General features: G+C 41.8%; 1 protein-coding gene across 1 annotated transcript in view; it reads right to left on the bottom strand.

Annotated features, from left to right (window-relative positions):
- Pappa (pappalysin 1) overlaps window positions 1-20,219 on the bottom strand; it is a 252,286-nt gene that overhangs the window by 83,956 nt on the left and 148,111 nt on the right. Inside the window, exon 10 of the mRNA XM_021654123.2 lies at window positions 15,265-15,458. Within this exon, the coding sequence (XP_021509798.1) occupies window positions 15,265-15,458 (194 nt within the window). The remainder of the gene's footprint in view (window positions 1-15,264; window positions 15,459-20,219) is intronic.

The following is a 20,219-nucleotide window of genomic DNA, read 5'->3' as shown; positions in this document are numbered from 1 at the left end:
CCTGCCTTTCTATCATTTTCCCCTGGGGCATGGGTAAAGGAGTGCTGCTTCACCAGGCCACAGAGAAAAGGGATGTGCTTAGTCCTGCTGAGACTTGATATGCTGGGGTTGGTGGATAGTGGGGTGCTCCCCGTCTCTGAAGAGTAGGGGAGTGGAGAATGGAGAAACAGGGAGGGAGGATGGGGATAGGAGAAAAGGAGGGAGGAGGCTACAACAGGATGTAAAATGAATAAGTAAAAACTAAAATAAAATATTTGAAAAGAAAAAATCTGTCTGTACTGATATGATTTGGATCAGATCAAAAGTGTTCTTTTACTTTGGCCAGAATGCACACTGAACACTAGAGGGGAAAATGGCGTTCTTTTACCTTGGCCAGAGTGCACACTGAACACTGGAGGGGAAAATGCATGCTGTGGCTAGCAGTAGCTGCCCATTTCTGAGACAGCAACTGTTTCAGATGAGAATTTAATATTATAGTGGATTTTCTTTCAGAGCTCTGAGATTTTGGTAGTTCTAGAGAAAGAAGGCATTGGCAAAATTCTATTTCCAGATCATGGTACAGAAAACCATCATTCTAGACCAAGATTAAGCAATATCTTTCGATTGCATTCTGGTACTACAAGATGGCCTGTTTAAGATTTAGATACAATAGCTAAAATTACAAATCCAGTTAACTTTAATTTTTTTAAAAAAATGACCTCATTGGCCCTGGAGCAGACCCGGGAGTCATGGCCAAAGCTAGAACAAAGCACTACAGTGAGGAAATGCTCACCGCCCAGCTCAGGGATTGAAGGGCGGGTCAGCAGACCCCTTCAATTCATCTTCACCTTCCTCTGAGAAGCCCTGGATGTTCACAGGTTAATCAGGAAATCGATGACCATATCCAAGCTCCATTCCTGGTCACCTAAACCCTTTATTAGGAATAGCTGATCAGTGGTTAATGGCAGTCTTGACCACACCAGCCTATTCAGAAAGGTCAGAAGAGTGATTTTTCACTTAAAAACATATGTCATAAAAGGACACGATTTTCTCAAGTTCATAAAACTGGGAGTCACCAGGTTGTTTTGTTTTTGTCCCACTCTGCCTTCTCCAGCTTGTTTAATTAAGGTCTGTGTGATACAAACTGGATTCAGGATGAAGAACACGTCACAATGCCTGTACAGAACTTTTGCGGTATGCCAACATAGCCAGCTTGTGTGTGTTTGTTTCTGGGTCCCGCTCCCTACATCAACATCTGGTTTCTCTGGTGCCCTGCTATAGCTGTCTCTTCTCTCTTTGGTCTTTAAAAACATAGCAGGGTGCTTTTCTGAGCTGTCTGCAGCTTCATCTATCCTGGAAAGAGACTCCAAGGATATATTTTGGTGACATATGCAAGGGGCAGTGGACAGAGCTGCTGAAATCATGGACAGAGCCTCTGTGACTTTCCAGTTTCAACAAGGTCATCAGTCTTTAGGAGAAAAATAGATAACAGGACTCTCAGGCCTTGCATTTCAGATTTCAGAAGTAGAGAGAGTAGCTGTGATTAGCAAGCTAGGGTGGTTTTAAGGATCCCTGGGTACCGAGTGGCCACTCCTGACTTTCCTGTCTACCTAATTATTGGAAAAGGTCTCTAAGAGATGAGGACCTCTATGAATGTTGTTTTCACCAGTGGCAACTTTGGCCAGGTTAACTCACACTTGTGAACAGCAGTGGCACTTTGGCATTATGCTTTGGAATCTTTTTTTTTTTTTTTTGCATTTTTATTTTTTATTTATTTTTTTATTTTTTTTTCAATGCAGTTTATTCAGGAACCTTGAACAATCCTCGGACCCTGGGGAAAGCCAGCCCACAGCTTAAATAGCCTCTGGGTAGCCAACCTAGGCGTGCCACGGGCGCAATGCAGATAGGTCCACATACATGGAAGCAAGCCAGATCCTCAGCCTTAGCCAAATGGGAATTGTTCGTGACAGAGAGCACTCACCATCGGGAAGGTGGAAGGCGGAAACCAGCTCCATCTTTAAGGCATAGCATTCCGCAGCTCTCTACAGTTCCCCCTTTTTGTTTTAGACGCATCAGGCAAGAGTAGAGGTCTGATCTCTGATATTAGAAATAAATTGGGACTTTGTACCGATGTTCATTTAGGTGTCATCCACCCAAAGAGCATCAGACCCGTCTGATACCTTTTTCTCAGAGGCGGGACCTGGGGCATCAACCCGCATGCAACCAGACATGCTCTTCTCTGGGTCCAGAGCGGCTGACCCTGAGTGCAGTGCTTAGCCTCGCATCCTGAGCGTATCATTTTAGCTTTTTATGGTATCCAACCATGCTTGGGGAGAATGTCCTGCTTCAATGGCTGTAAAGGCCTGAATGATCATGGAATCTTCCATATGAACTCCTCCACACACCCTACACCTGACTCTTTCTCTACTCCACGGGGCAGAGGAAGCCCATACAGCTTTTGATGCCAAAGGTATATATTTTGGGAGTTCAGCTTTTGCCATTCACTGACTGAAGGACTTCAAACCTGTTGCTAAGTCTGTTTTTTTCCACTGGTATAAGAATTCAAAGACTCCCTGCACACACACACACACACACACACACACACACACACAGAGATGTAGGCACATCATGCACATTTAGAAGGTACACAAGTTTGTTCTTTTTACCTTACACCTTCTTCCTCTGCTTTGTGTGTGTGTGTGTTTGCTAGTATTATTTTATTTTATTTTATTTTACAATTTATTCATTGTATATCTGGATTGTAGTCCCCTCCCTTCAACTCCTCCTAGTTCCACCCTCACATCTTCCTCCGCCCTATCCCCTTCCCCTAGTCCACTGAAAGGGGGAGTTCTCCCCCACTGCTCCTAGTTTATCAAGTCTCATCAGGACTGCCTAAATCCTCTTCCTCTGTGGCCTGGCAAGGCCACATTGCCAGGGTTAAGTGATCCAAAACTCTGAGCCCAGGTGGTCCTGCAGAGACTGTTCACCAACCAAGGACCATGCATAGAGAGGACCTAGACCCCCTGCTTAAATGTAGCAGATAAGCAGCTCAGTCTCTGGGTCAGTTACCGAGTAAGGACAGCAGGGGCTGCAGTTGTCATGAACTCTTTCTCTTTAGTTGTCTACTCTTTCTCTTTTGGGGAGAGAACCTTACCTTTGGGCAGGCCGAAGGCTTTACAATTTATTCTTCTGTAAACTACTGTAAGCTATAGGAGCAACATCTTCTTGGCAGATTTGAGTGTGAACACACAGTATAAGGTTCTGATTGCAAAACAGTTACCTGAGAGGACTTCACATTAACTGTTGTTATCACAATTATGTTGCCATCACTAGCTGCCATTTATTATTGTGGTGTGGTCTTTCCTTCTTCTGATTACCCTTGTATCTCATAATCCCCTTTTCCCTCTACATTTCCTTCCTTGTTCCTTCCTCTTCCTTTCTCTGTCTTCCTTTCTCTTATTCCTTCAAGCCCTCCAGTGCTTAGCCTCTTACTGGGAGAGCACTCTAAAAGTGATCCCCACTTACAAGCTGAAAAGGTACACCTAATGTGTTATGAGTTTCTGTGAACAGCCAATCAGGGGGGCACTCTTGACTCTTGATCTCTCCACAGCTGCAGGAGGCAAAGGAGCTGACCTGAGCCTTTTCACCCCCGGGTCTCAGCTTCCCCAAACCATTCCCGACTATTTGTGCTAAGCTGTTGGCAAGAGGAGTGTGTATTCTTTAACATCTACCGTGAGCTTGTGATATGTCAGGTGCAATGAATGCAGCAGACAGCACCAAGGAAGCTCTGCAGGTCTTGAGGAAAAGTCCAATTCTTGAGGCATAAAGGAATATCTCCTTTCTTATCTTCAGATAATCATCTGCCAGATAGATAGATAGATAGATAGAGAGCTATCAGGTGATTAGGAGTGCCTAATCTGCCCATTTGTACATTCGTGGGGAATTATAACCCTTTCAGACATTCACTTCCTCACACTACTTGTCAATTCAACCCATTTACAAAAGAGATGCCCTCGGCACATATTGTTTCCATTGATGGGGCTATTCAGTAAACACAGCAACATTTCCTCCAAATGTTCTCCAAGAATGATAACCTATGCTAGGCCCTGGAAATAACTAAATACACAAGGTAGAGTTCAAATCCTTAGCTGATCACTTTTCATTTGGTATAAAAGTCCAATGTTAATTGAGAGATCTAGATCCTGAATGATGGCTAAGTTTTAAAGCATGTCAGAAGGAGTCATGGAATCTTTGGAGAGGAGGGAAAAAAAATCTTAAGCTATGTTCATGGATCCGAGGTCATTCTGTCTAAAACATGTCCCTTGAGCAACATAGAGAATCTTATACCAACTTCAGGAGGCCAGGCCTACTATAAGGTATATGGATTTCACAAACTGTGGAAAATGATACAGCGACCTTTACAAACAAGTGATGATGTAGACCAGTTATTTCTTATGAACGAATGGAATGTATTCTAAGGGCAAAAAGCCTTCCATAAGAACTGGTACAAAGTTTAAGACTTTCTATCACAAAATGATCAGTCCCTCATACCTCATATTGGGAAAAAAGAAAGAATCTTGAGAAAGATGATATGGGACCTAACCCACACAGGGTTAGGAGTCAGAGAGAGGGAGTAGTTCTCCTGTTATGGCACAACATGTGAGACTCCCTGAGAAGCCCCCCTTTCCTATCTGGGAAATACACACATTATTCTGCTATGGACTTGTAATGATTTAATTTGGTGAATGAATTTAGGGGGCATGCCAAGCACCTTGTGTGTACTCTGTTTGTAATCTTCATGATCTCAAATATCTCATTTTACATTTGAGGAGACAGAGCGAGCTCAGAATAGCTAAGCAACTGCCTTGAGATCTTTCTACACGTGAGCAATGGGATGCAACATACCCACCCAAAACCTGCTTTGTCCATAGAGTAGACCGCAGCCTCCATGAAGCCTTTTACATCTAAATAAATGAAAAATATACCTTCTGGGTTACATGAGCCACATTTTATGGTTTGATGTCACAGGTGTCTGGAGATTGCTGTATAAAACAGGGCCAATGCAGGGCATTTCCTTGCATGTAGGGAGTTGCAGTGGCCAGCTCATTAGTCTGGAGCTCTCAATGATGACACAATTTTAATTTGTATTTATCTCTAGCCTAATCCTGACTTTAGCTTCTTGATGTGTGATACATAATATTCTGCCTTGGTTTGCACTGCTCTGCTATTCTATTTCTCCATGTCTTGCTGCCAGGTGCTGCACTACAAGCTTGGACATCCCACAGGTTGGATTTATACTCCTTGGAACAGTACTTATCAGCAGATAAGACCTGGCCCATGTCCCTCAAAGGAGGTGAAAAGAATGGAAGGAGAAGGGATGTTCACAGACATTGATTTGATATTCTTTTCCACAGACTGTACCTGTAGATCTAGCTTGAGGGAGGGCAGAAGAGTGGACAGGAAGCTACAACAGTGATGCATGCTTCTCAATAACAGCACCTCCCATGGGATCCTTGGACCCCATTTGTCTCTGGAAATTGAGTATATTCAAATAACTTGCTTGCTCTTAGAACTGGGTGAGGGCTTTTAAGCTTTAAGAAAGCTGTTGCTGTGGTGGCAGTGCAGGTAGGAAGCTCTTTCTGGACTGATTCTACGGATTCCACATTGAGACTGACTTTTCAAAATCAGGACTTGTAGGGAGTTACAGAGTGGGGCTTAGGAGCTTGAAAAATAAACACAAACAAAAATAAAGCTGTGCCCAGCCAAATCTAAGCTCCTTTCAAAAGGCCCTCCTTCGAGCCTGGCTTGAGAAAGTTTACTTTCAGAGTAGAGAAATGAGCATGTGGTTTGGGGGACAGAACTCAATACCACCGAAGCAGCAGGCTCAGCAAAGCTTGACTGATGCTCACTTCCTAAGTGTATTTCAGCCCCAGAGAGTGAATGCTGTTTACATTTTTTACATGTTTCTTGGGTACAGAACATGAAACCAAATTATACAGCAAAGGGCATGTTGGCTACAAGCCTGTGACCTCACTTAAAACAAAACAATAGTGAAAAAAAAAAGAAAAGAAAAAGAAAAAAAGAAAGAGGGAAAGAAAAAGAAAAAAGAAAAGGTGGAATGCAGAGAAAGAATATTAAACACTTCCAGAGAAGTATAGAAAAGAATCCCGAGGGAGTCTGAGTGAAAGGCAGGGGTGAAGGAGTGTCCAGTCCTGAGGCTGATACTTAAAAAGGGGGTTGTGGAGAAGAAAGTCAACAGAATCAGGGTAGGTCAGGCTTGGATAAAAACCATAAACAAAGGCCTAGGAATCTTCCTAGATGGGCCATGAAGAAGGTTGGCAAAGGGAGGGTCTGATTTCTGCAGAGAACCCAGGGGACTGAGCCCCAAACCACAGAGCTCTACTTGTTCTTGGGCTTCAAGTCAAGTCTTCTGGCATCTTGGAGATGGCGACTCACTCTTCAAGCATGGCCCTGAGGGCTACACATGGCAATGTCCTCAAGAAGTCAGCACAGGCTTAGTGCCTTCCTGGAAATACTGGCTCACTGTCCATTACTAACAATCCTGTCAATATTGTGTTTCCCTTCAGACTTAGTTTACTCTGGTGTCCAGTGCTTTAGAGAGACTGAGGTCTGAGATTATTTTGATGCACAGTGAAAATAAGCACGTACTGTGTGCTTGGTATACTAGCTCATTGCATACTCCAGACCATAACATAGAAGGAACAGTTCAGATGAAGAACACTATGGCTTATAAAAAGTGAGGGAATTTGTCAGGTGTCACAAAGGTGACAACTACTCACATCAGTTCCTTCTGGCTGCAAAGTCCATGCTTTCTTTATGTAACAATGTGGTCATAACACAGCTTTTTTAATTTACTCCCAGATGCCCAACTACAGAGAAACATAATTCCATAGTTACCCACCCTGCAAACGAACCCTCCTTCCCCAGAGAACCCCCTGCTGGGGTTAATTCCACCTATGAGAGCACTTTGTCGTGATGTCTTGCCTCAGTAGAAGATCCCACGCCATTTCCTTCTCCCTTGAAGGTAATGGCTCAATTTTTCATCTCCATGCCATTCCATTACTTAAAATTGTACTTTTACCAGGGTGGGGTCCTGACATAGCACTACTGTCCTTCAGTTGAAATACCAGACTCGTTCCCTAAGCAATGGGCAAGTGAGGTAAGAACAGGGGCTATCTAAGTCTCTAGCTACTCAGAAGCCCAGTTTGTACTGGAAAGCCCAGTTTCAAAAAAAAAAAAAAAGTATCTTAAGACTGGGGAGATGGCTCAATGGTTAAGAGCACTGGCTCTTCTTCCAGAGGAGGCAGATTTGATTCCCAGCTCACAACTACATGTACCGCTTGTTCCAGAGTATATGATGCACAGACACAGAATCAGGCAAGATATCCATCCACATATTAGAAAAAGCAATTTTGAAGTAACACAGAGTGTTACTTCTAATCATGTCTGCCCCTCGGTTGCAGAAATGTAACAGGAGACAAAAGCATTTCTGAAGGAGTCTGTCATTAGAAAAAAAAAAACAAAACATTGCATGTCACACATGCAATATGTAATCTCTCCCTCCTACTTTAAAAAGCAGAATTACACAGGAAGCAGAGACCAAACTTGACCAATGTCACATAGCCAGTAAGCGATGGACGCTAGGCTTAATCGAATTGCAGGTGCCAACTGATGTATCTGTTTCAAACTTTCATCACTCAAATAGTTTCCGATAGAATTCTAAGGCCAGTCTCAATGTCAGAGCATCATCATCTGTAGAAGGAGCGAATGAGTGAAGGGTGGAGAGACAGAGTGAGAGAAGAACCAGGAGAATCCCTGTAAGGTTTACTAGCTTTAAAGCCTTTCCCAGCCAACGGTTTCCCTTGATGGGTTTGAGGAATGACAGCTCATGGACTCTATTTTGTACTATTTTGGAGGGAATGTTGGGTGCCCCCATGAGTGGGACAGACTGAAACAAACCACGGGACTTTCTGTTCTGTCTCCTTAGATGACTTGCACATGTGCTCTTGAACAATTATTCAGAAACCACCAGGAGAAAGCAGATCCCTTGGGCCTTTGAGGAAACGACTTGGAATCTACGTGCTCCAGCATTTCAGCATGTTCCTTTCCCCCTCCTTCCCCACCATTGGCAGAGGCTGCCCCCTTTTCCTAATGAGGAGAGTTGAATGTTCCAGTTGTAGGCAGGGACAAGCAGGGACGGGGCAGACATCCTCTGGAATTGTCTCCTCGGCCCTGGTTATCGAGGCCAAGATTTCTCCTTGTTCTTTGCAAATATTATTGTATAAGTAGCACTGGGGAAATGGTTCTCAGTACAAGATTCCCAACTAGAAATGTTTTTGTTAACGACTGTAGTGAGGTAGATAGGAGACAACAAAGGAGAGTAGTGTAGGTGAGGGGTTCATGTCTCTGAGACTCAGCTCTTTCGCTTTGAGAGAAGCCTGTTTTGTTCAGGAGGGTGGCTGTGAAATGCATGGGAAATGATGTGCTTTGTGGGGTCTGGCATATATGAGGTGTTGGTGTTTTAGAGTGATTTACTGCTGTTCTTTCTGTCTTAGCATCTGACCAGTTTGCTTCTCTTTTCAGCCCTTGGGATAAAGAATGAATCCCAAGCCTCTGTGCTGTCTCTAAGTACCTCTCTTGATGCATTTCTCTTGATGTTTCTTTTTTTTTGTTTGTTTTCTTATTAGCTTTTTAATTTTCTTGTAACTTTTTGTGTCTCAGTCGCTTTATCACTGTCCCTACCCCACTGTTCTCAGTTGACAACAAACTCATCATAGCCACGCCTTGCCCTGCGGCCCTCAATTTACCTACCTTGAGTTGCACCCCAGCAATCACCTCTGCAGAAGTTTCTCCCAGCCTTAATCCAAGTACTTCCTAGACGGCATCGAATGCAAGTAGGAAGATGGATTTATTTTTTTTTCACACACACGAACGTATGTTCATATGTTCTTGTGTAACCCAGGCTGGTCTCACACTTGCTGGGTAGCCAAGGATGATATTAAATTTCCAACCTCCTCTCTCCAAGTGTTGGTATAAGAAACTATGTCAGCATGCCTAGCCCAAATGCAGAATGATATCTTGACCCTTGTATCAAAAGAACCCAGGATATAGCTAGCCCTTTGCTTGGAGACAAGGATAAAGTGGACACCAATGAATTCTCCCTGTCCCAACAGAGATAATGGCTATCAAGGAATCTACACATCTCATAATTCTCTTTTATTGATATTTTAGGGTTTACTATGCATGGCTAACCATAAATTATGCAAAATTCTACTCTTTTTTTTAAATCTCCCATCCTCCAGTGAAAAGTAGTCACATATTCCAAAACCTAAGGCACCTGATTTACATACAGTGGTAGAAACTTGAAGTATTTTCTCTGCTTCTTAAACTCTGCACATTTTAGAAGTTTCTCTGGAAGATTCTCTGAGGCTAAAATATTGGAGCTTGAAAGTGGTGTGTATGCATAATGATGTTTCATTCAGCTATAAAGAAGAACATAATATGTTGCTTGTGGGAAAATAGAACTAGAGCTAGTTACACTAAGGCAAGTACTTCAGAGTTGGAGAATAAACATGGAATGTTTTCTTTCAAAAATAGATTCTACATGGTGTGTGGTTGTGAGTGTGTGCATGCTTGTGTGTGTGTGTACGTGTGTGTGTGTGTGTGTGTGTGTGTGTGTGTGTGATTGTATACTATGTTACAAGAAAGTAGAAGATTAATTGGGTACACAAAATGACTAGGAGGGTGGAGAAAGGTGGGAGCTCAAAGTGTGAATACAATCAAAGTAAATGGCGCTCATGAGTGGAAATGTCTTTATGAAACCCATCACTATGCACATGACTAGCTGTTAATAAGGTAGGAACTGACAAAAGAATGGAGGCCAAGACTGGGTGTCTTGGCAGTGAACTGGAAGAGTGGAGTGGTTTTTATGGTATTGCAAGGGATCTCTTACTTTCTTGGTTGTCTTGAAACATATACCACAGACAAGATAACACAGAAAACAACTGTTCTTCTGACCATTTCCCCACATCTGTCTTAGAAAAAGGTGTGAGCTGCTTATTTTGCACCTGGGCTCCTACTTGAACACAGTGGCCTGTGTCCCAATTTTGCACTTTCCAGACCTGAGTCCAAAGTGATATTGTGTTCATCTGTAAGTGGAGACCATAAATCCTGTTTCTGTAGTAGCTTAAGTAAGATTCGAGCAATTTGGTATAGAGCCCACAGGCACTTGGTAAACGTTCTTTCTATGATTTATCCTAGACATTCTGAAAGTGGGCAATGGACTTTTCCATGCAGCAGCTGGCTGTCATCCCAGCTGGTTGAGTAAGCTGACAGCTTGTGTTTTCTTCCTTGGGGAATTTCCTCTGCATTTTACACCCTGAGACCTTTGACTACTGTTTCCAGGTATATACACTCGTTGGGTGTAACAGTAAGCTCTCTGAGATCAACAAGAGGCCCTGGGCTTCCTAGGAGATTCAAAAGTGGCTAATATAGTCCTGGGTGAGGAATAAATGTTTGTTGATGGGACTATGTTTAAGTGGATGAAGTTTGGCTATCATCTCTCCTGTGTGGGTTTCTGTGATCAGGCTATGTATGAAAGCATATAGGGGAACCTAGCATGCATGAGGCAGGTCACTGACATTGATATTCTCAATTAAGTACAAAAATCCAGTGTTCACTGTCTTCTGTGCATTCTTAATCTCCACTGTGTAGCTGTTATTTCCATTTTCCAATGAAGGGCACTGAGATTTCTGGAGGAGTAGCTTGCCCAGGGCTTCCAGGAATAGAAGTTAGGATGGCAAAGCCAGATCTACCTGTGTTAGAGTTTAGATATAAAAATGTATTGTGATTTCCCATTTTCCTTACTATTGTCTGTGCTCTCCCTTTCATACCCATCAGTGCAAGCTACAAATATGGCTTGCAACCTCTCTTTAACCAAACAAATAAGTGAATTAGCACATAGATTGTTCTAGAATAAGGCACAATGTGGTTTGTATTTTAATGGAGGCAAGGGGAAAATAAAAGATGACCATGTCAAGGACCAGATGATAGCAACTCAGAATGAAGTTGCAAAGGACTGATATACCCTTCAAAAGGTTAATGGCATATGCAATCAAACCAATTACTAAGAAAGAAGAAGTTATGAGGTCCCACCAGCTCTCTAATGCAGGAATCTCCACAGAATCACCAGTCTACCTGAATCATCCAGAAAGCCTCACAATGGGAGGGTTTACTATATCACAGCCCTACCTGCAGTATGGATAGTTCTCTCTTTTCTAATCCATCCTTAGAGAAGCTTTGCTTTAATTAGGTCTTCAAATTATTAACTGGAAATAGTTCGTCTAAGTTTTACACTGAAAAACTCAACTTGATCAAACAGTTGGTTGACTGATGGGCTGCAGTCTCTATAAGAACACTATAAGTTGCAGCTCATCATAGCATCTCCATCTTTTCTTTAAACCAAGACTAAGAGAATGTGCCTGTTTAGAGGAGAGGAAATGATCTGAGGTAGAAGCTCTGGGGTGAGAGCAGAAGGGAGGCATGTCTCCTTTGTATTTGGACAGCCTTTTAGTGTAAGGCATTAGAGAAATGTGAGGCATGGAAGCAAAGTATGAATAAGACAAGATCTTTGCAAGCACTTAAACCAAACCAAACCAAACCATTTCTGAGGTTCCCAGAAGAGAGATAACTTGATTCTCTTTCTTCATTTCCATTTTTGTTCACTTACAGGAACTTCTTGATTCCAGCTGGGTCAGGAAGGTGAATGGCCCAAATATGCAAAGAATGTCTTTTATTATAGAATATTCAGCCCAATTTGCACAACCAGGAAGCTTTGATATGTCTGATAACATTTGGATACAAGACTCAGCATTCATGGGTAGCTTTACTGTAACCAAATTTGGGAAAGTTGTTTAAGGAGAATGGGGGAGAGAGACTGGAAATCATTAGAAGTGGCAGGGTTATGCAAAATCAAAGCTCAAGTTTAGACTGGTACTCTAAGCTCACATAACACAAAGAGTGTTTCTCATTCTCACTAGACACAAACACCCGCAGAATTATTCTGATGCATCTATGGTTTAAAGAGAGTTGTCACACCTATGTCTTCACAAAGCACTGAGGTTAGAGATAGAGTCTTATGCTCTGTGGATTCTATCATAGACACAGAGGTAGGTACATAATCCCAACAAATATCTGAGTTTTTTCATTTCTTTAACACCACAGAAAGGCTGGCAGAGAGTGAGGCAAACTATATTGTAACAGAGAAGTGGGAATGGCTGGGCATTTTCATAATTCCTCAGGCCAAGCTAGTCTTAGCGAAGACTGAAGACTGAAGATGGTTGGCCTGTGTGTCAGGGAGTGGGAGAAACTCCAGTTCCAGAGTGTGATTTTCTTCAGGGACATCTGAGCCTCTGACACCTGTCATCTAGAACTTTTGGAATTTTCTTGGAATCCAGGGACTCCCACTTTGTATGTGACTTCATATTTCTAGGATCCCACTGTCATCTTCCAAGATATTCTCTAAGAATAGAGTCTTCACATCCAGGGTATGGCTCTGATTGGAGAGACCAGAGCACTTCTTGCAGGGCTCCAAGAGAGACAACACAGTGTTTACCACGAAGGCAAGGTAGTTGGCTATAAGTTGTGTGTGTGTGTGTGTGTGTGTGTGTGTGTGTGTTTAACAAGGTGAGTGAAGGAGTTCAGGTGCTACTAGTTCCTTTCCCTCTATTTTCCTGTATTTAATTTGGTCAATGACTGGACTAAGTTCCCATAGGCCTATACATATATGCAAATATCCCATATATGCATATATTCAAATGTAGGATAAGGAAAAGAGTAAGGAGGGGATGAAAGAGAAAAAGAGGAAGGAAATAAGGAGAGGGAGAGGGAGTAAGAGAAAGTAAAGGAAGGTCATGTTGGAGGAAGACAAGAGACACAGGATATACCTTTCTATCTTAGTCTTCCATTCAATTTTCAAGAGCCTACCAGCTCCTCCTCTCTTGCCATCAATATCTTCACTAGAGACTCTGAAAGGGTGAAAATAAACTACCTGTAATCACTGAACAAGGCAATGAGGAGCACAGTATATTTTATCTCTGCTACTGTCAGAAGGAGCAGTACTTCCACTGCAAAAATAATGTTTAGTCTTTGGGAAGCAGACGTTGTGTTCTTTGTGTGATTGTAGGTACATATGGCTATACCTGCACGCATGAGCATGTATGAATGTGTGAGGCAGGAGCATTTACTTTCAAGTAAGAAAACTGGAATGCTGTTGTTCTGTGCCCTCCAGGCCTCCATTTTCCTGATTCTAAACACTCTGACCCAGTATATGCCAGTGAGCTGATCTCATTATGGCAAATTTAGTTACAGCCGAAGTCTCCTTGTAACAAAGATTCTATCCAAGCTCAGAGTAATGGAACCTAGTCGATTTCATTAAAATAAAATTGGTAACAATGAATAATTCAATAGGATGATTTTGTTTTCTCCTCTCCTCTTTATAGATTAAAGAGCTAGTATTTATAATGATTTTTTAAATTGGATTTTTGTTTAGAAAGAACTAATCAGCCATAATTCCTGACAGCATTCTCCTTACAAGATTGGATTAATTGTCCCATGAAAGCCTTTTTTTTTTTTTTTTTTTCAAATGAGGGGATTGGGAAATTCTTTTTTTTTCCCCTTTTGCTTACATTACTAACAATAATCTTTGGGTGAATTTTAAGCACAATTACTCGCATTACTCCTGTGTATGAAAGTTTCCTAGAGTGTTGGTAATTCCCTCATTTGAATGTTGTTTTTCAAATATCTCTAGGAACAGGATGCTAGTTGAATTTGGAATTCCTGCACCTTTGATGCTACAAAGAAACAATGGCTGGGCATCTCTTGTCACTTGTAGGCAGGTGTGTGTATGTGCACACATAGGAGAGTGCATTTACAGTAAAATCAAAATCAGACAGCCTCAACATGCAGTGTTATCTAGATGCTGTGTTTGGAGGAGAAGAGTTGAGAGATGCCCCAGTCTTTTCTCAAACCTTCAATAGCCCACAGTGGGAAGCAGTAGGGTATACAGGTAAGATTCTCGATGTTCTCTGTGAAGCTATGACCATGCAGGTGAGTCCACCAAGCGCTGAGGCTACACAGCAAGGAGGAGGAAGCTCACCCACTCATTGCCAGGCTGGCCCTGCACGTGAGAGGCACCAAGGGATCCCGGGTGCCCACAACTTTCCACTCTCCCAAGGGCATCTGCTCATATGTGCAAACAAGTAAATAAAAAATTAAGCAATGTGAACATAGGTAGGAGAGCTGAAGAAATAATCAAATAAAGAGAAAAATGAACACATGAAAGGTGCTACCTTACATCACATTCAATAATTCTCACTTGACCAAGCCTAAGGTCCTAATTCTCATTCATCTAAATGCTAGCTGTACCACCACAAACTTGAAATGAAGAAGCATTGTTAGAGAGGGATGGTTGACATCATAGCTCATCTGCAAGGCCAGGAGGCAGGCTAGGTTCAGAAATGGCCACTGTACTGGCCAGTCAGAAGCACTGAGTGTCTCTGGGAAATAGAAGTCTCAGAAGAAGGCAGGTGTTTTCTCATCAGGATAATTGCAAAGGGGGCTCTAGGGAAGCACAGCCATCCCTAGGATCACACAAGCTCTGGTAGCCCCCAAGCTCTCCCTTTCTCAAGTAGGCTATCAGTCCCCGTAGGATAACCATGTCGTATAAATAGTGCATTAGGGGACTGTGCACTGAGTCACAGCTTTTTAGAACTGGCGACATCCCTGAAGTACATCAAGCTAACTCCCTATTTTAAATGTGGGGTGAGAAGGGAGAGAAAGTAGAACCCAAAATGGTGGAGATATTATACAGCAAGTCTCTGATAGTGTTGCTGTTAATTCGGTAAGCTGACAAGTTGAGAGTCCCTATCAAAAACAAACAAACAAACAACCTTAAGATTTTCCAAATAAATTTGTTCTTACCTGGTTGAATTCCACTGGTATATTCAAAACAAAATTCTTTCCATATTCAAGTCATAATAAGAAGGCCATTATTGTTATTCTCATGATGCTTGCATTCTTTTCCCCTTTACCACTGCATGCCTTCTCCTTAACCAATGGGACTGAAAAGGTGCTGATAACACAGTTGTCTAAAGATATGCTCAGTCAGAGATATCTTGTGACACTGAACTTAAAGTAGGCACCATGAGAGCCACAGCAGGGCTTCAGAGAGCCAGAAGCAGGAGCCCTGCAAGGTTAGAAACTTACCTGAGATGCTGCTGGCTGTCCAATAACCACCCAGCCTGGGCAGTGCTGGTCTTGATGGGATACTGAAGCATTGGATGCCCACTGATCCAGGAATCCCTGGGGCGTGTAGACACCACAGTCTTTAATGCTAGTTTTTTGTTCAAATTCTTCACACATCCCATCCCCATCATGGAAATAGCACCTGCTGGGTTCATCTGTGGGAGCAGACATAGAAAGGGGTCAATAGTAAAGATTTGTTCCTTGGGCTTAGCTATCAATAGCAACTGAAGAATAGCACATCCAAACCAGAAGCTCTGTTGAACCTATGGCCGTTAGTTACATTGGGATACTCTTCCTCAGCCTTGAAAGGGGAAATTCAAGGAAGCACTGCCATGGCCAATGGCAGACATGAAACTGGCACATAACGTCTTGAGTGAATAAAGCACAACAATGCACAGGTCATTTACACAAGGAATAAAAACCGTAGAAACTGAGAGCAGAAATGCAAGTTTCCAGTTGCGTTGGAGGCAACGGAATGGAAACTGTGTGCAATGGCCACGGGTTTTAGCCATGGTAGAGGAAAACATTCTAGAAATTTGATGCACATTGTGCTTGTGGTTGACATTTCGGACAGTACACCTAGAATATGCGGAGACGGCAGGTCTCACCTCTGTGGGTCTCTTGCCTCACCTCCAACAACTTTATAAATTTTCACTCCTCTTAAGTGAGACTCAACCAAAAGTTGATGAAGGTATCATTATTTCAATTACAATTCAAATGTTCTAGATAAAGAAACTGAGATGTCACGTCTTTAAGAGCCTACCCAAGACACATAATACATTAGTGCCAGGTCTAAGAATTCAATTGACTTTGCAAGTCCTGGTTATGTTATCCAACATCACAGGACTTTAAGCTTGCAATCTGGCTTTAATCAACTCTAAAGAGGATTTTAGTTTTGCCTAAGGAAAAAAACCATCTTCAGCCTCAGCCCAGAAACTAAATTTATTTGTTTTACTAGATAGTCCCTTCTCTTCTCTGAGAAGGAAAAGGAAGCAGGTAAAATATTGAGACTCCAGGCTCCCATCCTAATAACTCCTTTAGGCTTAAATGATACTTTAAACATTTCAGTGAAATGTCAAGTGATCAAGCTCCCGCCTTTTTCGTTATTTTTGTGTTGTTTTGTTGCATTGTTTATTGGTGTAGGCAAAAGCATTGATTGCAGCAATGCTCACATGGCTGTAAGGACAAGCAAAGGAGTAATGAGGAGGATGCCATCCAAGAAGATATGGCATATGTATTCAGTAAAGAACAACTCAGGGAGAAACCTGAGTGCCTATCCCTCAGAGATCGTCCTGTTCCATTTTAAAAGCTACAGTCAGTTCTTCTAAACTACTCTCCAGTGCTTTTAGGCAAAACTAAGCAGCATCCTCCTTATAAAGTGTCTATTTTATGAAAATCTCAATTATACATTCATTGTACAGTGCTGACACTAGGAGTGTATGCTGTAGCTCTTCTAAAAGGTATGAGACTTCTCAAACCATTGTCTCTATCTGGCACTTGAGAACCACTGTATAATTTATCATCCAAACTATAACACTTTGAGAGTAAGAAGTACAATGTTAGAAATAATGTCTGAGCACCAGGCACCAGATTTTCAGATGAAAATCTGAACACCTCAGACAAATTAGGTTGTAGGATCACTCTTGAATTTATGTGTTGATCTAGGTCATCCATCTAATATTTTCTCTAAAATATTGGAGCAGGGTTTTGGGGAAGGTACTGAGTTTAAGGTCAAAGACTTGGGTTTCCTCTCTATCCCTTGCACTGCCTATACAACTTTTAAAAATAGTTTTGCTTCTTAATCTCTGTCCCCCACCTATTACATTGTTTTAATTATTCCAGTCAAGACAACATCCTCACTGAAAATGAACATAAATATGCCTTGTACATTCTAGAGTAATCATGACAAGAAAGAAATGTGTTTCTTCTAAAGGGTCAATTCACTTCTAAGTGGCTGAATTTAAATCAGCTTGTTAAATCAATACTTACTTGAAATACTTTCAAACATTCTACCTTCTAGAAAAAGCCTACGGTCATGAGGAGAAAGGATTTGAATTTTTATTTTGTTATCTGTAAAGGGAGTTATTGAATTCAGGGGCAGCAGAATGTTGAGCCTCTTCCAAGCTCCAAAATTTCTTGTTTATTCCTGCAAAGAGTCTACACAGTAAAATATTATCAAATGTGCTAGAGTAAGTCAATTCATTATAATTTAATTATAGAAGGATGGGTATAAGCCAACTGAGAGCTTCAGTGACCAGAATTTCAGGTATTTCCATCATGGAAAGAAGAAAAGGTCAGCACTTCCCACTGCCTCATAGTGACCAGGGATGGTAGTCAATTCAGAAACAATAAAACTTTAGCTCCAACCAAAAGGCAATCAGTCATAAATCCAAATCCAATGAAGGGGACTGCAGAAAGTTATAATGTCTAGTTCTAGGCCACAAAGATAGCTGCTTTGAGGGTGAGAAGGGAGAGCATGGTGCTTTATGCCTAGCAGAGAGCCACACATACTCAGTATTTACAGAAGGATAAAACATGACCTCTTAAGAATAAGATTATGTAAGTGAGTATATCCCATGATTATCTTTCTCCTTCTGGGATATTTCACTCAGAATGATCTTTTCTAGATCCCACCATTTGCCTGCAAATTTCATGATTTCCTCCTTTTTCATTGCTGAGTAGTATTCCATTGTATAAAAATATCACAATTTCTGTACCCATTCCACCGTTGATGGACATCTGGGTTGTTTCCAGGTTCTGGCTATTACAAATAGAGCTGCTATAAACATGGTTGAGCAAGTGTCCTTTTTGTGTACTTGAACAAACTTTGGGTATATACCTAGCAGTGGTATAGCTGGGTCTGGAGGAAGCACTATTCCTATTTGTCTTAGAAAGCGCCAGATAGCTTTCCAGAGTGGTTGTACCAGTTTACATTCCCACCAGCAGTGGAGGAGGGTTCCCCTTTCTCCACAACCTCTCCAGCATGTGTTATCGCTTGAGTTTTTCATCTTGGCCATTCTGATGGGTGTAAGGTGATATCTCAGGGTCGTTTTGATTTGCATTTCCCTGATGGCTAATGAGGATGAGCATTTCTTTAAGTGTTTTTCTGCCATTCGATATTCCTCTGTCGAGAATTCTCTGTTTAGCTCTGTTCCCCATTTTTTAATTGGATTACTTGGATTGCAAACATGGGATATACTCACTTATATAGACCTATAAGACATGATAAACATAATGAAATCTATACACCTAAAAAAAGATAATCAATTGAGCGGACATGGGGTAAGATGATCAATCCTCGTTTAGAAAGACAGATGGGATGTGCATTGAACGTATGACAGGAGTCTACTGAGCGCATCTGAAAGACTCTAACTAGCAGTGTTTTCAAAGCAAAGACTCATAACCAAACCTTTGGCAGACTACAGGGACTCATAAGAAAGAAGGGGAGTTAGTCTGATGGGGAAAGGATAGGAGCTCCACAAGGACCAAATATATCTGGGCACAGGGTCTTTTCTGAGACTGACATTCATCCAAGGACCATGTATGGATATAACCTAGAACCTCCACTCAGATGTAGCCTGTGGTAGCTCAGTAACCAATTGGTTTCCCAAAGTGAGGGGAACAAGGACTATTTCTAACAGGAACTCAATGACTGGCTTTTTGGTCTCCCCACCCCCGAAGGGAGGAGCAGTCCTGTTAGGCCACAGAGGAGGGCTTTGCAGCCAGTCTTGAAGATACCTGATAAAACAGGATCAGATGAATGGGGAGGAGGTCCCCCCTATCAGTGGACTTGGAAAGGGGCACGGTGGAGATGAGGGAGGGAGGGAGGGACTGGGAGGGAATGAGGGATCGGGACACGGCTGGGATACAGAGTTAATAAAATGTAACTGATAAAAAAAGTAAAATAAAATAAAAAAACCATTTCATTCAAAAAAAAAGAATAAGATTATGAAGTTGACTAAGTTCAGTATTACCTTTCTTTTCTTCCTATGTCGAGACAGAGAGAGAGAAATATTAATATTGTATTATGTCTACCTTCTAAGATAATTTAGTTCATTCCCCAATGCAAAGAGGCCTCTCAGAATAGCAGAAAACTGAACTAAAAGTAAAATCTTTGAAAGGCTTACTTCTTTGTGTTTAGATTTAAGATCATGATAAATCTGATTATTTCGAACCAGAATCAGAGAGTGGAGGACAGAAATGAGCAAGAGTTACACAGCCAGCTGGAATGGTGGTCAATAAACAGATAGACCTAAAAATTCAAAAGATAAAGAGCTAGCCTTAAAAGGAAAGAGGTTCAGACTGCATAGATGGTTCAGTGGGGCAAGACACTTGACATCAAGCCTGATGGCCTCAATTCAATCCTTGGGACTCACATGGAAGAAGAGAACTCATTCCTGCAACCTGCATCTAACTAACCAGGGTTCCCTGTGCTGCCTTTTATTCCATTAAATAAATAAATGTAATATAAAATTTTCAAAGGGAAAGGAAGATGAACAGAGAGGAGAAAAAAGGAAAAGGAAAAATGAATGAGGGAGAGGGAAGGAGGAAAAGAGTAAAAGAGGGAAAAAGAGAAAAAAAGAGAGGGAAAATTAATATATCTCATTTATTTTCCAATATGCTGACAAAGCTATTGTGAGTCTCTTTTAAAATACAGTTTCTCTTGCTACTGGTGTCCTAGGGGAAGCCCTCCACTCCATCTGCCAGTGTTTTCTCTGGGGAATTCTCTCTCTTTCCCCACTCCCTCTGCCTCAAGCACCAAAAAGAACTGAGTAAGGAATGGAATACAAATGGGAGGCCAGAAAAAACAAAGACAGCAGCAACAGAACAATAAAACAAACTGGGCTTTCTGTTTTCAGTACATCAATTCACTTAGTGTTCTTTGAATGCTTTATGTTGGGCAGTGAGCAGGTTAT

This window comes from Meriones unguiculatus, chromosome 3 (assembly GCF_030254825.1).
Source record: "Meriones unguiculatus strain TT.TT164.6M chromosome 3, Bangor_MerUng_6.1, whole genome shotgun sequence".
In the NCBI taxonomy this organism is placed as follows: Eukaryota; Metazoa; Chordata; class Mammalia; order Rodentia; family Muridae; genus Meriones; species Meriones unguiculatus.
Note: the sequence above shows the minus strand (reverse complement) of the source record. Positions and strands in the feature narration are given on the sequence as shown.